At 35.3% G+C, this 14044-nt stretch overlaps 1 protein-coding gene across 11 annotated transcripts in view; it reads left to right on the top strand.

Annotated features, from left to right (window-relative positions):
* NEBL (nebulette) overlaps positions 1-14044 on the top strand; it is a 152674-nt gene that overhangs the window by 71562 nt on the left and 67068 nt on the right. For 8 of the 11 annotated variants that reach the window (XM_082449655.1, XM_082449653.1, XM_082449656.1 and 5 more), the window contains 4 exons: positions 2106-2207; positions 3138-3239; positions 11873-11986; positions 13647-13748. In XM_082449655.1, the coding sequence (XP_082305781.1) occupies positions 2106-2207; positions 3138-3239; positions 11873-11986; positions 13647-13748 (420 nt within the window). The remainder of the gene's footprint in view (positions 1-2105; positions 2208-3137; positions 3240-11872; positions 11987-13646; positions 13749-14044) is intronic. The other 3 variants (XM_082449660.1, XM_082449658.1, XM_082449662.1) reach the window with 2 other exon arrangements.

Here is a 14044-nt window from a genome sequence, read left to right as displayed (position 1 = left end):
AATACAAGTAGTGAAGGAAACAGATGTTCTTGCCAAAATTATGCTAATTATATTTAAGCTGTGTTCACTTGTCAGACAGGTTCATGATTATAAACATAGTTTAAAAAGTAGTTGGTGGTGAGGCCAATGCAAGCTCTTTTTTTTCTTTTAAATTAATTAATTTATTTGGCTGCGTCAGGTCTTAGTTGTGGCACGCCGGATCTAGGTTCCCTAACCAGGGATTGAACCTGGGCCCTCTGCTTTGGGAGCGCAGAGCCTTAGCCACTGGACCAGGGAAGTCCCAGTGCAAGCTCTTAAATAGAAGTATATATACATGCTTCATGGAAATAAAATCATATAATGCATTAGGGATCCTATGAAAGTTTTAATGCATTATCATTTCTTACACTTGATATTATTATTATTTTTTTAAGTGAAATATCTGTAAGTAGATTGAGATCTTTTTTTTTTTTAATTTTATTTATTTATGGCTGTGTTGGGTCTTCGTTTCTGTGCGAGGGCTTTCTCTAGTTGTGGCGAGCGGGGGCCACTCTTCATCGCGGTACGCGGGCCTCTCACTATCGCGGCCTCTCTTGTTGCGGAGCACAGGCTTCAGACGCGCAGGCTCAGTAATTGTGCCTCATGGGCCAAACACTGTGCGGCATGTGGGATCTTCCCAGACCAGGGCTCGAACCTGTGTCCCCTGCATTGGCAGGCAGATTCTCAACCACTGTGCCACCGGGGAAGCCCCTGATATTATTTTTGAAAGATATAAAAATGTACAAATTTTTTTTAACGCTGCAAGGTTGAAAGGAAAATAACAAGATACATTGATATTATCCAGAGCACTGATTCATAGTGGTCAACTGGGGAATTCATTAAAATGTGGATTCTTGGGCCCCATTTACCAAAATTCTGTTACAGAGGATTGAGGATGGATCTCAGGAATCTAAAAATTTTAATAAGTACCCCAGATGATGCTATTGCAGAAAGCTTGCAGGCAACATTAGAAATACTTGTTTTGTACAAATGCAATTAATTGTGCATTTTGTATAGATGTTCAGTTGTACATTTCTGTGTTCTACCTTTTCCATCTTGAAAAAGTGAAGATGGGTTTTAAAAGTGACTGTTACTACACCCTTTGCATTATAAATTTAATAGAATCTAATGTAATGGACAAGTTGACTAGCCACCCACTGGTGAATTTGCCATATAGAACTCCATCTGGCAAATAGATAAATATTTCTTCAGCTCATGACCAATCTCAGGAAATAGAGAAGGAGATAGACTGAGATGTTTGCCCATCGGGGATTATATGAGTTGGCTTCTGGTCTCTCCTCTCATTTGTCAGTCAAGTTAATGTAAATGACCACTGTCATCTAAAGTACGTTTGGCAAAATTTATATATATTTTTCTCTTTAAATCTCTATTTTCCACACTTTGGTTTGATTGTATCTAATGTGTATTCAGAGGATGAATATTCCTTAATGTGAATCCTTTTATTGTTGGAGGATCAAGTCATTGCAATGATATTTACTAGAATAAAACTATCAGTACCCATCACTAGGCCTCCCAGATAAGGGGCATCTGAAGAGTCCAATCAGAAAAGGAAGAGAAAGGTGTGGTTGGGAGGGTGAAAGCTGGAGAGTTCCAGAGTTTCACATACCCTCACCCCAGGAAATGATTTTCCATATTCGTGTGCTGGAGCTTATCCTGTATCCCCTGGGGGTCAAGACTGTGTGGTAGACAAGTTAACGCCCTTGGTGAGGATATTCTGTATGTGAATATGCACATATACACTTACACAGAATGACATGCTTATAAGGATGGTATATGTAAAATCTTATAAGATTGGTTCTGTGCCAAGGTCTTGGGATTATATTTTTTATGTTGTATAAATTCAGTTCATATGCAATAATGTTAGTGAGGCATTGGCATAGTAAAAAGAGAATATAGTTATCCAAATAAATGTTGCACATAAAAATTAAAAAAAAAAACTTAGGGTCAGTGGCTTTCTTAGAAGATTATGGCAAGGAAAAATTATGTTATGGACATTAAGGCTAGCAGCTATATGAAACTACTCATTTCTGTTTTCTTTTTTCAATCAAAACTGTCTCTTTGATCAGATTTTTTATAGAAAAGATGTGCAGGACACCCACATGTATAGTGCGGAGCTTGACAGACCAGACATCAAGATGGCGACACAGATCTCCAAGATCATAAGCAATGTAATCTCTCTTTCTTATCTTGAGCAGAATTGATTTCTCATTTTTGCAGGAGACAAAGTGGCTTTGGTTGTTGGATGGTTAATTTAGTTAGTGAAATTAATCCATCTGAATTAATGACATCTCAATTTTTTCATCTGAATTATCCATTTCACTATGTAAATTATTTGGATATGTGCAGAAACTGATCAGACTTGACTTGACCATGGCTCTGTTGTCATGCTTTTAAAAAAATAAATACTATTCAGGCATAAGATAACATTCAAATGTCTGAGCCTGAGAATCAAGTTTGTCATTTGTCTGGTCCCATATTATCTCTCACCTTGTCCCAAAGAACTTCACTTGGCCTCGTTTCCATCTTGTTGCTGTTAATTGTGCAGGTTCTCTTTGGTCAGCATTTACCCATGCACACTTCCTATACATCATGGCTGTTTTTATCTTCCCTAAGACATCCTTCTCGGTTAATACCATTTTACGTAAACATACCTTACATCCTAATTAAAAATGATTACTTAACTTGAACCAAATATTTGAGTAACATAGGCTATACTCACCTTTAAAAATCAATAATTATTTACTAAATTCAAGTGCATGATAACCAGACAGGGTTAGATCAGTTCCTAAGACTAAACAAAGCCGGAAGACATCTGTATGCAGAATGCAGGGTCTCAATTATCTAGAAATTTCTCCTGGATAACATAAACACGATGATGATGGTGACTGGATTCATGGACTCAAACTTAGTAATTATTTTACTACAAAAAAGTTGTTTTTATAAAATCAGTTTCTTCTTAGCAGTCAGCATTTTAGTATTTGGTGAGTTGTAAGGAATATTTTTTATGGACTGAGGGTCAATTTTATTTTGGCTATTATCAATGTAATTTTTCATTGGAAAGTAGAAATATTCAACATTCTCTTATTTATTCATTTTAGGCTGAATACAAGAAAGGGCAAGGAGTAATGAATAAAGAGCCCGCTGTAATTGGAAGACCAGATTTTGAACATGCTGTGGAAGCTTCTAAACTTTCTAGTCAAGTAAGAATCTAGTGATGATTCCACAATGATTTTATTCAGAGATTTTGTTTCTAGCAGCACTGGAAGATATTTTACTTTAGGTAATGTCTTTAATTGCAAGAATACGTAAAGATAATGTTTCTGTAACCATGTCAGATAGGATTACAATAATTGTAAATTTCAGTAAGGGATAAAAAAGTCCAATTTTAATCATAAAACTAAGTTTTCTTTTCTCCTGGCTCAAATTCTAACCTTTTTCAATGAGTTCAGCCATGTTGTCACATTTCCTAGGATTTCTAGAATTTAGCAATAGTCATATCAATTAGATTAGAAGAATAATTAAATTTCTATCTATACACGCATACACAGAACTTTTAACTTAGTAAGAAAAATAGCAATTTTCTCAATTTTCAAATGCTTTAACCACAAAGTAAAAAAGAGGTAATATAAATGAAGAGAACATTGAAATCATAAAAAGGATCTGAAAAAGTGTAAAGACATGCCATATTTTTGGCTGAACGTCTCAATAGATAAAAATTTCAATTTTCCCAAAATTAATATATAAATGTCATGCAATTTCAATTAGAATCCAACAGTTTTTTTGAAGTATGGGTAAATGATCTTAGAGTTTGAATGGAAAGGAAATGCCTGAGAATAGCCTTTAAAAGTATGAAAGTGAAGACCAGTGAAGGAGAACTTAAGTTGTGAGTTACCATAACATAGTATAAAACCACTGAAATTAAATCAATATGGGATTGATATAGTAAGAGATAAAATAATCAGTAGGATAGACTAGGGAATCCTGGAATAGGTTCCAATGTGTATAAGAATTTAATATATGATAAAAGTGTTGGTTCAAGTCAGTGGGAAAAAGTTGTATTAGTTAATAAACGGTGCTGACATAACTGGCCATCCATCTGGGTAAAAATAAAATTGGACCTGAATCTTAAACCATCTACAAAATGAATTCCAGATGGATTAAAGATATGAATGTAAACCAAAAAATTTTTTTAAACCTTAAAAGAAAATCCAAGAGACTATATATACCACATAGGGATAACAGAGTTCTTCTAAAAACTGGAGAACCAGAAGCTATAAAATAATAGTTAGACATGCTTGACTATATAAAAATTAACAACTCTTGTAATGGAAAAAGGTAACGTTTGCAAAGTCAATGATAACAAACAGTAATTTTTATGCATGTATAGTGTTTTCAACTTTGAAAATGTCCATTCCTCAAGTTGCAAAAGTCTTAATTCGATTATACTTCAAAATGGAGAGATGTAAAAGAGGAAAACTGTAAAATCTAACTGAAGAACATAAAATACTATCTGAAAAAATGAGAAGACCTACTATGTTCTTAGCTTTGGAGGGCCTGAGAAGGGCTGTGACTCCAAGCTCTTCTCAGCCCAAATAACACTCATTGAGGAGCAGGGGATATTAGCACAGACCTGGCAACTCTTCCGGTATCGCTTTAGATTTTCTGACTTCTTACAATTTCAGCCTTTTTTGGGGGCAAAGAGTTCCTATCGGTTGTGTAGGAGAAGCGGCAGATTCTAGAAAAGCAGTACAATTTGGTTGAGTAATCAGAAAATGGGCTGTGGACCTGGACCCTGAGTTCCTGGTCCTGCCGCTGGCTCACTGAGTGACTTTGGACAGATGGCTTAATTTCTCCATCTGCAGTTTCCTGGCCCGTAAAATGGCATGGCAGCAATACTGCTTCTTAGGGTTGTTGTGAGGATTAAATGAATTACCACGAGCAACTTAAAATACTGCCTGGCCCATAGAAACACTGCATCATTTCCCAGGAATAATTTTACTGTAGCTATTTAGAATAGTTTTCTACTCTGCATTTTTTACATGAATTCATGCACAAAATGAAGCAGAAATAGTTGACTGGCCCTTAGATTCTGGTCTTAAATTCATTCCTTCACAATCTTATTTGAGAGTCCTTAGAAGAAAGTTTTAGTATTTGAGTTTTTATTTTCACATTTCAAATGCAGTCACCAAAAATCCTACCATTTGATCCTACCTGGGTTCTTAGGCAGACTTTAAAAAAGAAAAAAATCTCAAATCATTTAATAACTGACTTATCAGATGCCTAAGCAGATTGTAATTTGCAAGTTACATTATATCTGTCATCTTTGTTTTTTCATGACATTTTTGCTGATCTCACAGCGTACAAACTCATTAGAAAAGGGAAAAACTGGGCAGATGAATATATAGGACTTCCGCAATGAACTTGGTATATTCATTTGTATTTTCAGGTGCGTTGACTAGAAATAAAGGCAGAAAGTGTAGTTTCTTATTTTTATTGACAACTTTGGAGATCATGTATTCTCTTGCTCCTAAGCTAATGAGATTGTGAATATAGGAGCCCACGAAGGCAAGTAGATACGTAGAAGGGAAATAAGTTAGGAATGCAGTAAGCTGGGAAGCTAGGGGCAGGATGCAAGATGCAGAACAGAAAGAGTAAGAGAGCACACGGATTGTGAGAGGGAAGGCGATGACGGGGCAGTGCCCATGGGCTGGAGAGATAAGACACCGCTGATGAAAAGACAGAAAGAGAAAGCGAGAGGGCACAATTCTCCCATTTTACCTGGAAATTGAGCTCTGTGGGATTGAACCCGGAAAAAGTAATGGAAACAAAACTCTTCCTATGTTAACTTGTACAATAGCTTTGCTCCCATAGTTGTAAAGTCTAGGAGGCACATAAAATTATGGTCAAGTAATTAAAAGAAAGTCAGTGAAAAATGAAAGTGAAATCTCGTGTGCTAAGATAAAGAGATGGGTGTATTTATAAGTATCTCAAATATTAGGGCAGTAATTATTGAAGTCATCATCTTAAAAAAATTCTTCTAAGAGTGGTTATTTTGTTTTCATATTCATAGATCATCTTAATTTATGAATTGGAATTTGTCTATGTGATGAATGGAATTCCTTTAGTTTTATAATGTCAAAGAAAATTTTGTATTTATAGTGATTAGTGTTTCTTCTAAAATTGCATTTGATGTATTGGTAAGAGAGGGTTTTAAACCTAAACATTACTAATTAGATTGATGTTAAAATTTAATAATAGGTATTGTCCTTAAATTGTAAAGGGGTATTAATTGGTTTGGAGAATCTCCCATTCTCCCTTCTGGGCAAGCACTCTCCCTTCCAACCTCCTTCCACCCAACTTTTGGCTTAAATGTCACGTCTTTGACTTGCTGATTTAAATTATATTGCTCTGTTCCCCTTTATTCTGTTTTTCTTTATAGTTCTTAACACAATGTATATTAGTCATATAAATGTATATGTGTGTGTTTTAAACATCTATTCACTACCACTCAGCAGGCTCTGTGGGGACAGGGTTTAATGGCATTAATGGCACAGATTAGGCTTTCAAGAAATACATAGAGACTGATTAAACAAATTTCTCTAGATCATTCACATTTGGTTCAAAGTCAGTAAGGTATTATTTTATTATGAAAATAAGGGCAGAGTATATTTTGGGTAAAATTCAGACTTAAATGCATGGATTTTATGATGAATTCTACATAAAAATCTGTTTTTACTCTCTTCCTCAACAGCTCTTAGTTCAGTTTCATCCAAAATTGGAGGGAATTGATGCCCATGGATATGTGGCTTTGTGTTGTTGTTTACTTTTCATTTTCACTGATAATTAAGTGCCCTTATCCAATTTTCCACTTCTTTCCTAGCATATGTTTCTATGACTGTGATGAAAAGCTTTCGTTCAGGGTCTGCTTTTTTTCTGCTTTTCTGGCACTTTGTGAAACTGAGCCATAGGTGATGTCACCAAGCCCAGCACTCCTAGTGCTGAAAGCTTTGAACTACTGAGATTGGAAGTCAGGCTTTGACTATTGAAACACAGCCCTGTTCAGATGCAGTTATGAGGAACTAGGTTAAGTTCTATCATTGCGGTTGAGCAGTTCTAGTGTTTTTTGTAGTGTGTACCTCTGAAAGTTCTGCTAAGTCTGTTAAAATTCTTTATAAAACTTTTAGGAGTTTCATCCCATATACCTAACCTATATTTTAAAAAAAGTTGGTAGTCATGAACTTTTAGATATGATATTCATAATGTGAATAAAATCAGTCATAGGTATAACTTTTCATTTGTTTCCAGTGATTGATTTATGTATAAGGGGTAACATTGTGCTTTAAAACCATAGCAAAGTCACCCAACACCTATTTCCTCTTGTCTCAAATGGTCTTAAAACTGGAAGGAAGATACTTTGTTCCAGGGTTGAGTCACCCATTATAATGAAAGGAGAGCATTACCCTGATCCCTTAGCAGAAGCGAGTGTGCGTGAGCAGGTGGGCACTCAGATGTGTGAACCGTGGGTTGAAAGTAGGATAGAATGTTCGGTGTGTATGTGAAGTTAGTGAGTGAACCAGTGAGTGAACCAAACTATTTGGCTATTTTCTTAGTTCATTTATGTGCAAACCTTACAGCAAGGTAAGAAACAGTTGGTATCAGTGTCTGGTAGATATATTTTTTACGTAATTCAGTTATTTTACTTTCTGGTTAATTAATGAGGGAAACTCTTGCATTTTTGTTCTTTAGGTATCTTTTAAATCAGATCACACAGAGTTCTGAAGGTTAAAATAAGATAAATTTCACAGCACTTTGCTTATTATTAAACTCATTAGAAGTACATGAATGACAGATATACTTTAAATAATTAATCTCATGCTACAGAAATAACCTGGAAAGGTTAGACAGCATTTTAAAATTCAAATTTTAGGGTGTGTAGCCCAATGCATAGCAGTGGTAGAAATCTTTAAGAATAAAGTTCTCATAAAAATCTATTACAAGACTATTGCAAAATTTGGAGACACCATGAAAGTTACCTGGTCCTGCTTTTCAATGAAAGAATCCCTTCTCAATGTAATCCATCCACTTATTCATTCAAACAATACAGTTTCTGAACCAGATATTACATGCCAGACACTATGCTTGGGGTTAGATTTTCAAGGGTGAACAGAACAGATATAGCCCATGCCTTCACCAAACTTAGAGTCTAATGGGGAAGACCAACACCAGAGACAGTTTTGCAGATAATTGCAGCAATGTGTGATGAGTGACCAGGTAAATTCGGGGTGCTTCAAAAATATATCAGCAGTAAATATTATAGTTTAGAAGGTCAGAGAGGGCTTTCAGAAAGAAGTTACATTTGGGCAGATGCAAGATGTGTAGAAATTATTCAGGTGAACATTGGGAGGAGGTAGGGAGCAGTGATTTGAGCGGGAGGGCAGAAGGGGAAAACAGAACAGGAAAGCTGTTCCACTGGTGGGCAGCTCAGCTGATAGAACATTTTCCTTATAATCAGCAGAAATCTCATTGGCTACAACTTCTACCTATCAATACTAGCTTTACCTTTTGTAGTAGAACAAATGCTATTTTTCTGTTTTTGCAAATGTTTGAAGACAGTTACCGCCCGATTCCCAAATCTCTTCAGTATAGAACTCTTCAGCATAGTAAGTGATGTAGAGTATGCGTTAGATAAGTAATTCTTGAATGAATGAATGAATGAATAAAAGTCTGGCAGGAACTATAAAGTATGATACAGATGCAAAATGTTATTTTTATATCTATTGTTTTTCATTTCCTTTTGCATTTTTTTCTTCCTAATAGGATGTTGTTCAAACCAATTTATCAATGACTGTGGGGGGGTGTGTGTTGGGGGAACAGACTTGGGAAATTAGAGAAGTATTATATATAGTTCCAACACCTACCTCAGGGTATGACTCATTCTGAGTCCTAATAGAGAGTTGATTGCTTATCATTTTCTCTTTAATTTATATGTTTCTTTAATAAACATATATTAAGTGCCAAATCCATTCAAAGCACTGTGTCAGGCACTAGGGATACAAAAATGAATAAAAATCTAATTCTTGTTCACTGTCTAGTGGGAGAGCAGACATGCACAGATAATTCAAATATGTCCAAAACTTAGAAAATAGTCTAATCTTATATTTCCAGGGAAAACTCACCTTTAATAATAGGTTAGTATTACTAAAAGTGTGTCTTGTAAAACATCAGGTGAAAAAATGCAGGGTTCTGTTTGTATTGAAGTATTTAAATCTAATCAATTAATCCAGCTGAGCAGTGCTGGCTTGCATCAAGTTTTCTTTCAATTATTCATATTCTTCAACCTCAGACATCGTGAGTGTCTGAGTTATGCATTAGCTAAATGGCAAAAATAGGTCATATCATCCTTGAGCACAGAGAGCCCATCAGACTGCCTTTGTACCCCCTGTAGTTCTCAGCACAGTTACACTAGGAGCAGACACAACACGGAGCGGGGTGTTACTTGGAAATTAATCTGACACAGAGGGGACAGCATATGGAAGGCCAGAGAGGGGCACATGCAGCATGTTCAAGGAACTTCAGAACACGAGGATGGCCAGAGGACAGAAATTAAAGGGGAGGATGGAGAGCTGGGAATGCCAGGTCCCACTGAACCTTGTAGCCATGTCTGGGGTCCTGGTCTTCATGCTAAGCCCAATAAGAAGTGAGTTTAAGCATGTATGTGACTTGATCAGATTTGCTTTTGGAAGAGATTACTGACTCCAAGCCTGATGGAGTGTGTCTGGGTCATATCAGCATTCCCAACCTCAGGTAGGAACTCATCCTGACTCATAGTGGGAACCCAGTGCAGGCTCAATGTTTAATGAATAGAGGAAGGAAGGAATCATTACAATGTAGATTGATTATTGTTTTTCAGAAATTATTCATTTACTCGGAAAGAGTAAATGCTGCCAGGTTATATAACAGATGAGAATGTGTCAGGTTAATTTCCAAGTAACACGTCCTTCCATGTTGCCTCTAGGCTTAGTGTGATTGTGCTGGGAACCCCAGGGGTGGGTACAAAGACAGTATGATGGGCTCTCTGTGCTCAAGTTTTGCCTTTTAGCTAATGCATAACTAAGATACTCATGGTGCCTGAGGTTGGGAACTGTGAATAACTGACAGGAAATGATGCAAGCCCATGTTACATAGAATCAGTTGATTAGATGGAAACAGCTACCAGCTGAGAGTGTTTACGGCACTGTGGCATCAGGCAGCGTGTTTTCCTCAGTAGGTGGAAAGTGTTGGTGAATCTGGCTGAATCGGGAGTGCCATTCTAGGGGAAGTCAGTTCAGAGAATCTACTATCATCATTAAGTGAATACCTTTCAGTCACTAAAACCTAGAAGAGACAAAAACACAGATAAGAATACTGTGAAAAATGCCACAGCAGAGGAGTGCTGGGGAGTGGCATTGTGTGTTTAGGGGAGGACCAGGTAGGGAGAATCTTGGCTTTGGTGCCAGCTACTGTGGAAAGTAGTAAAGGAGGTCTAAATTTATTCCATTGGTGATGTTGGCCCTGATTTCAAGATAAAATAATTTTCTAAAAATCAAAGATTTTCTTGTTTTAGGGAGACCTTGCCTGTTAATTAGAATAAACAAGATTTTGCTTGAATTTATAAGGTAAACTGAGTATCAAAAGTTATTATTAGCAAATGGAACTGCAACAGCAAATGTTCCCTGTGAACCATCTTGACATATTTTCCAAATGTGTTCCCACCAGGGTTTTCACAAGCTCCCACTCGTAGGTACCCGGCATGTGTCCCTGAGGGGGAGACCATCACCCAATACACACTAGATTAAAAGAGGTAACATGAGCCATTCCCAAACTGCTTTTTTGTAAAGGTTTCTGCAAGGCAGAGCTTAGGATGTAGAATAAAGGTGCATTCTGAATGTTGTTAAGAAAACAAAATAGTGTAAGAATCATTATGTAATAAAAATATTACAAGAAGACAAAAGAGCTTACTTTTGCTTTTAAGATCTGTGCATCCTTTCCTGCCTACAGGAATCAAAGCAGATGTGAAATGAGACTAGCTATTTTTGTTTTATTTTTGTAAAGAAGTTGTATATATATCCTAATTAGTTATCATAACATACATTCACATATTTCTCTATTCGTGGAGAAAAATATAGTTCTACACAATAAGTTGATAATCCTTCTTTTGGTTGCCTTAAGACTACTTAAAAAAAAAATCCACAGTGAAGATTGGAGATGGTTCTGCCGCTGAATACAATTGTGGAGTTAAAGCAGAGAAATGAAAAATGACATTAAATAGACCCAGGATATTTCAGAAAATATAATCCCTAACAATGAGTTTTTGAACAAATGGGAAATGATGAGAAAAACCATGGTATGAGCTATGTCCTGCATTTGGAATAATTCTTTTAGGAAAATTAATATTCAAATTCTGAGATTTAAGACCCATTTTCTAAATGTGGTAGATGTTAAGACATTTGTGGTCTTGATTTCTAACTGATCATAAATGTTAGGAATGCAGAAGTGGAAACTGACATTTAAAAATCCCCAGATTTTAGTATATTATTCTTGTTAATAGGATTTGAGTTCATGCCTAATTGCATTTATGATCCATGTTCAAGTAGAGGTGTTTTTTTAATTAAAAAAAACCCTTTATGCCTAATTAAGCTTTATGGGGGGGGGGGATACCAGGAATTTAAACTTTTGCTATCATACATTTTTAAGGTAGCTTTTATCTGATCTAATTAAAAATCAAACGTGTTACTTTGAAAGCTTAAAGGTAAATGTGCTATTTAATTTATCCTTTTTGTTTCTTTTATGGAAGGTTAAATACAAAGAAAAATTTGATAATGAAATGAAGGATAAGAAACATCATTACAATCCTCTTGAAAGTGCTTCTTTTAGGCAAAGTCAGCTGGCCACTGCCCTGGCGAGTAATGTAAGTTACTTTCTGCCTCATGACTTGTAATTCACAGAAGATTATTTTCAGTATATTTTGATTCTTGTTTTGTCAGACTTGGCTGTGTGGTTCTTGTGATACTTAATCAAGATCATGTAATTTCTAAATAATTTTAGAAAAAGCTGAAGCATATTTTCCTGAAGCTTTTCTGAGAAAAATTTCATATTGTAATTTACTATTAATGGTTACTGATTACTAATTAATTAATAAGTAGGAACAGTATTGCTAATAAAACTATTATAGCTGATCAAGAATAGAAATAGATTAGTTTTTCAGAAAAGTAGTGTGTAGTATCATAAATTAGTGATTATGACAATAGTTAACTCATGTAATTATGCATGAAATTGTGCATATTGTAAAGTATACCTGGTGCATAGTAGTTTATCATAAGGAAATTTCCAGAAATTGTACTTGAGATGGCTTACAATTTCTTTCTTACCCCTTATGTAAATTCTGTGAAATACCTCTTCGTAAGTTTTGTTTTCATTTCATATCTTTAAAAATAAAGTTTCAAAAAAATAAAAAATAAAAAAAATAAAGTTTCAATTTATAAGAAAAGAGGTCTTAATTTTTTATTAGAATTAGGAAGAGTATAAAAAAAGAAACATGGAAAAAAATCAATTACTTTGCTATAATTGAATGATGTATAGAGTACCTTTTTAAATATTAAGTTTGACTATTGTTGAACTGTTGCTTTGTTAAAGCATTTAAACCTTTCAACTCCTGTCATATCCTTGGGACTTGGTATATTTTATTTTCATTAATGTTTAGAAGGTATTGTAATTTGTGTTCATTAGCCAGCTTTTGTTACCAGCAATTGAAATAGGTGTTTCTGTCTTTTAGGACCTTTGGGAATATCATAATGATTTATTTTTCTTATTTGATTATTTTTGTGTGTGTACAAACGTAAAGCAAATAGAGTTGGGATATACTTAAAGGAACCTAGAGCACAGTACTGAAAGCTCAAGGTTTAGAATCAATTGCCTGGATTTGAATCTTGCTCCACCACTTAATATTATGCTTTCATCTTTGTGCCTCAGTTTCCTCATCTGTAAAATGGGGATATTTAAAGTATTTACCTACTAGGATTGTGGAGATTACTTAATACATATAAAGTGTTTAAACAGAAAAGTTTTTACTTGTTTACTTACTTATACAGTAAGTGCTTGATGTTTTCTATTAGTAACATTTTATTATTATTGTTACTAATATTATTATGTTTCCAAAGCAGCTGATTAAAGAGAAAAGAAACATTCTATATAGTAATAGGATGAAAACCACCAGAAGCTCTAAAATAGACACAAAATATAATTGAAAGATGGTGGTAATTTCTAAAGAGTAAAGTTTCTATTTTCTTTATTTTTTGAAAGCAGAATTTCTGTTAAAGTTACTTGATTCTGTTAACATCACCCTTTCTGACCACGTAAACAAAAGGAGTTACCAAAATATTTTCAAGTCCCTGTAGTTTTCTTTTATTCATTCCGTAGTAAATGAGCACCATCTAGTGGCTCCTTGTAAATTCATTTGTCAATTCCCCATTAAATAATACTTTGTTGTGTTTAAAATAATAATGGCCATAATGCAAAAGCATAATATTTTCTTCTCCTAGATGGTATATTGTTCCATGTTATTTTCATAGGTGAACTACAAGAAAGACATTCAAAATATGCATGATCCAGTTTCAGATCTCCCAAACTTGTTTTTAAACCATGCTTTGAAAGCCAGCAAAATGCTCAGCGGAGTAAGTGGTCGTTTGTTGACAACTGTAGGTTTGTGACTCTCTGGAGCCCATGTGTCTGCAGTGCTCATGAGCGCACCTGCTTCCTTAGGCCTTCACTCCTCCCTCAGTAACTAACTTAATGCAAAGTAGTGTCTTGCTTAAATCCCACCCAGGCTGTCGCTTTACAAAGCTAGCTCTTTAATATCTCTGGAATACAAACTTTCTTGTTGAACAGCTACCCTTCCAGGTGTTCGTACCAGCGTCCTTTCTGTCTTCCTCCTTCCCCTTTCTTTGTCTGTAGTAGATTGAAGCCACTT

This window comes from Balaenoptera physalus (assembly GCF_965194825.1).
Source record: "Balaenoptera physalus genome assembly, chromosome: 2".
In the NCBI taxonomy this organism is placed as follows: Eukaryota; Metazoa; Chordata; class Mammalia; order Artiodactyla; family Balaenopteridae; genus Balaenoptera; species Balaenoptera physalus.
Note: the sequence above shows the minus strand (reverse complement) of the source record. Positions and strands in the feature narration are given on the sequence as shown.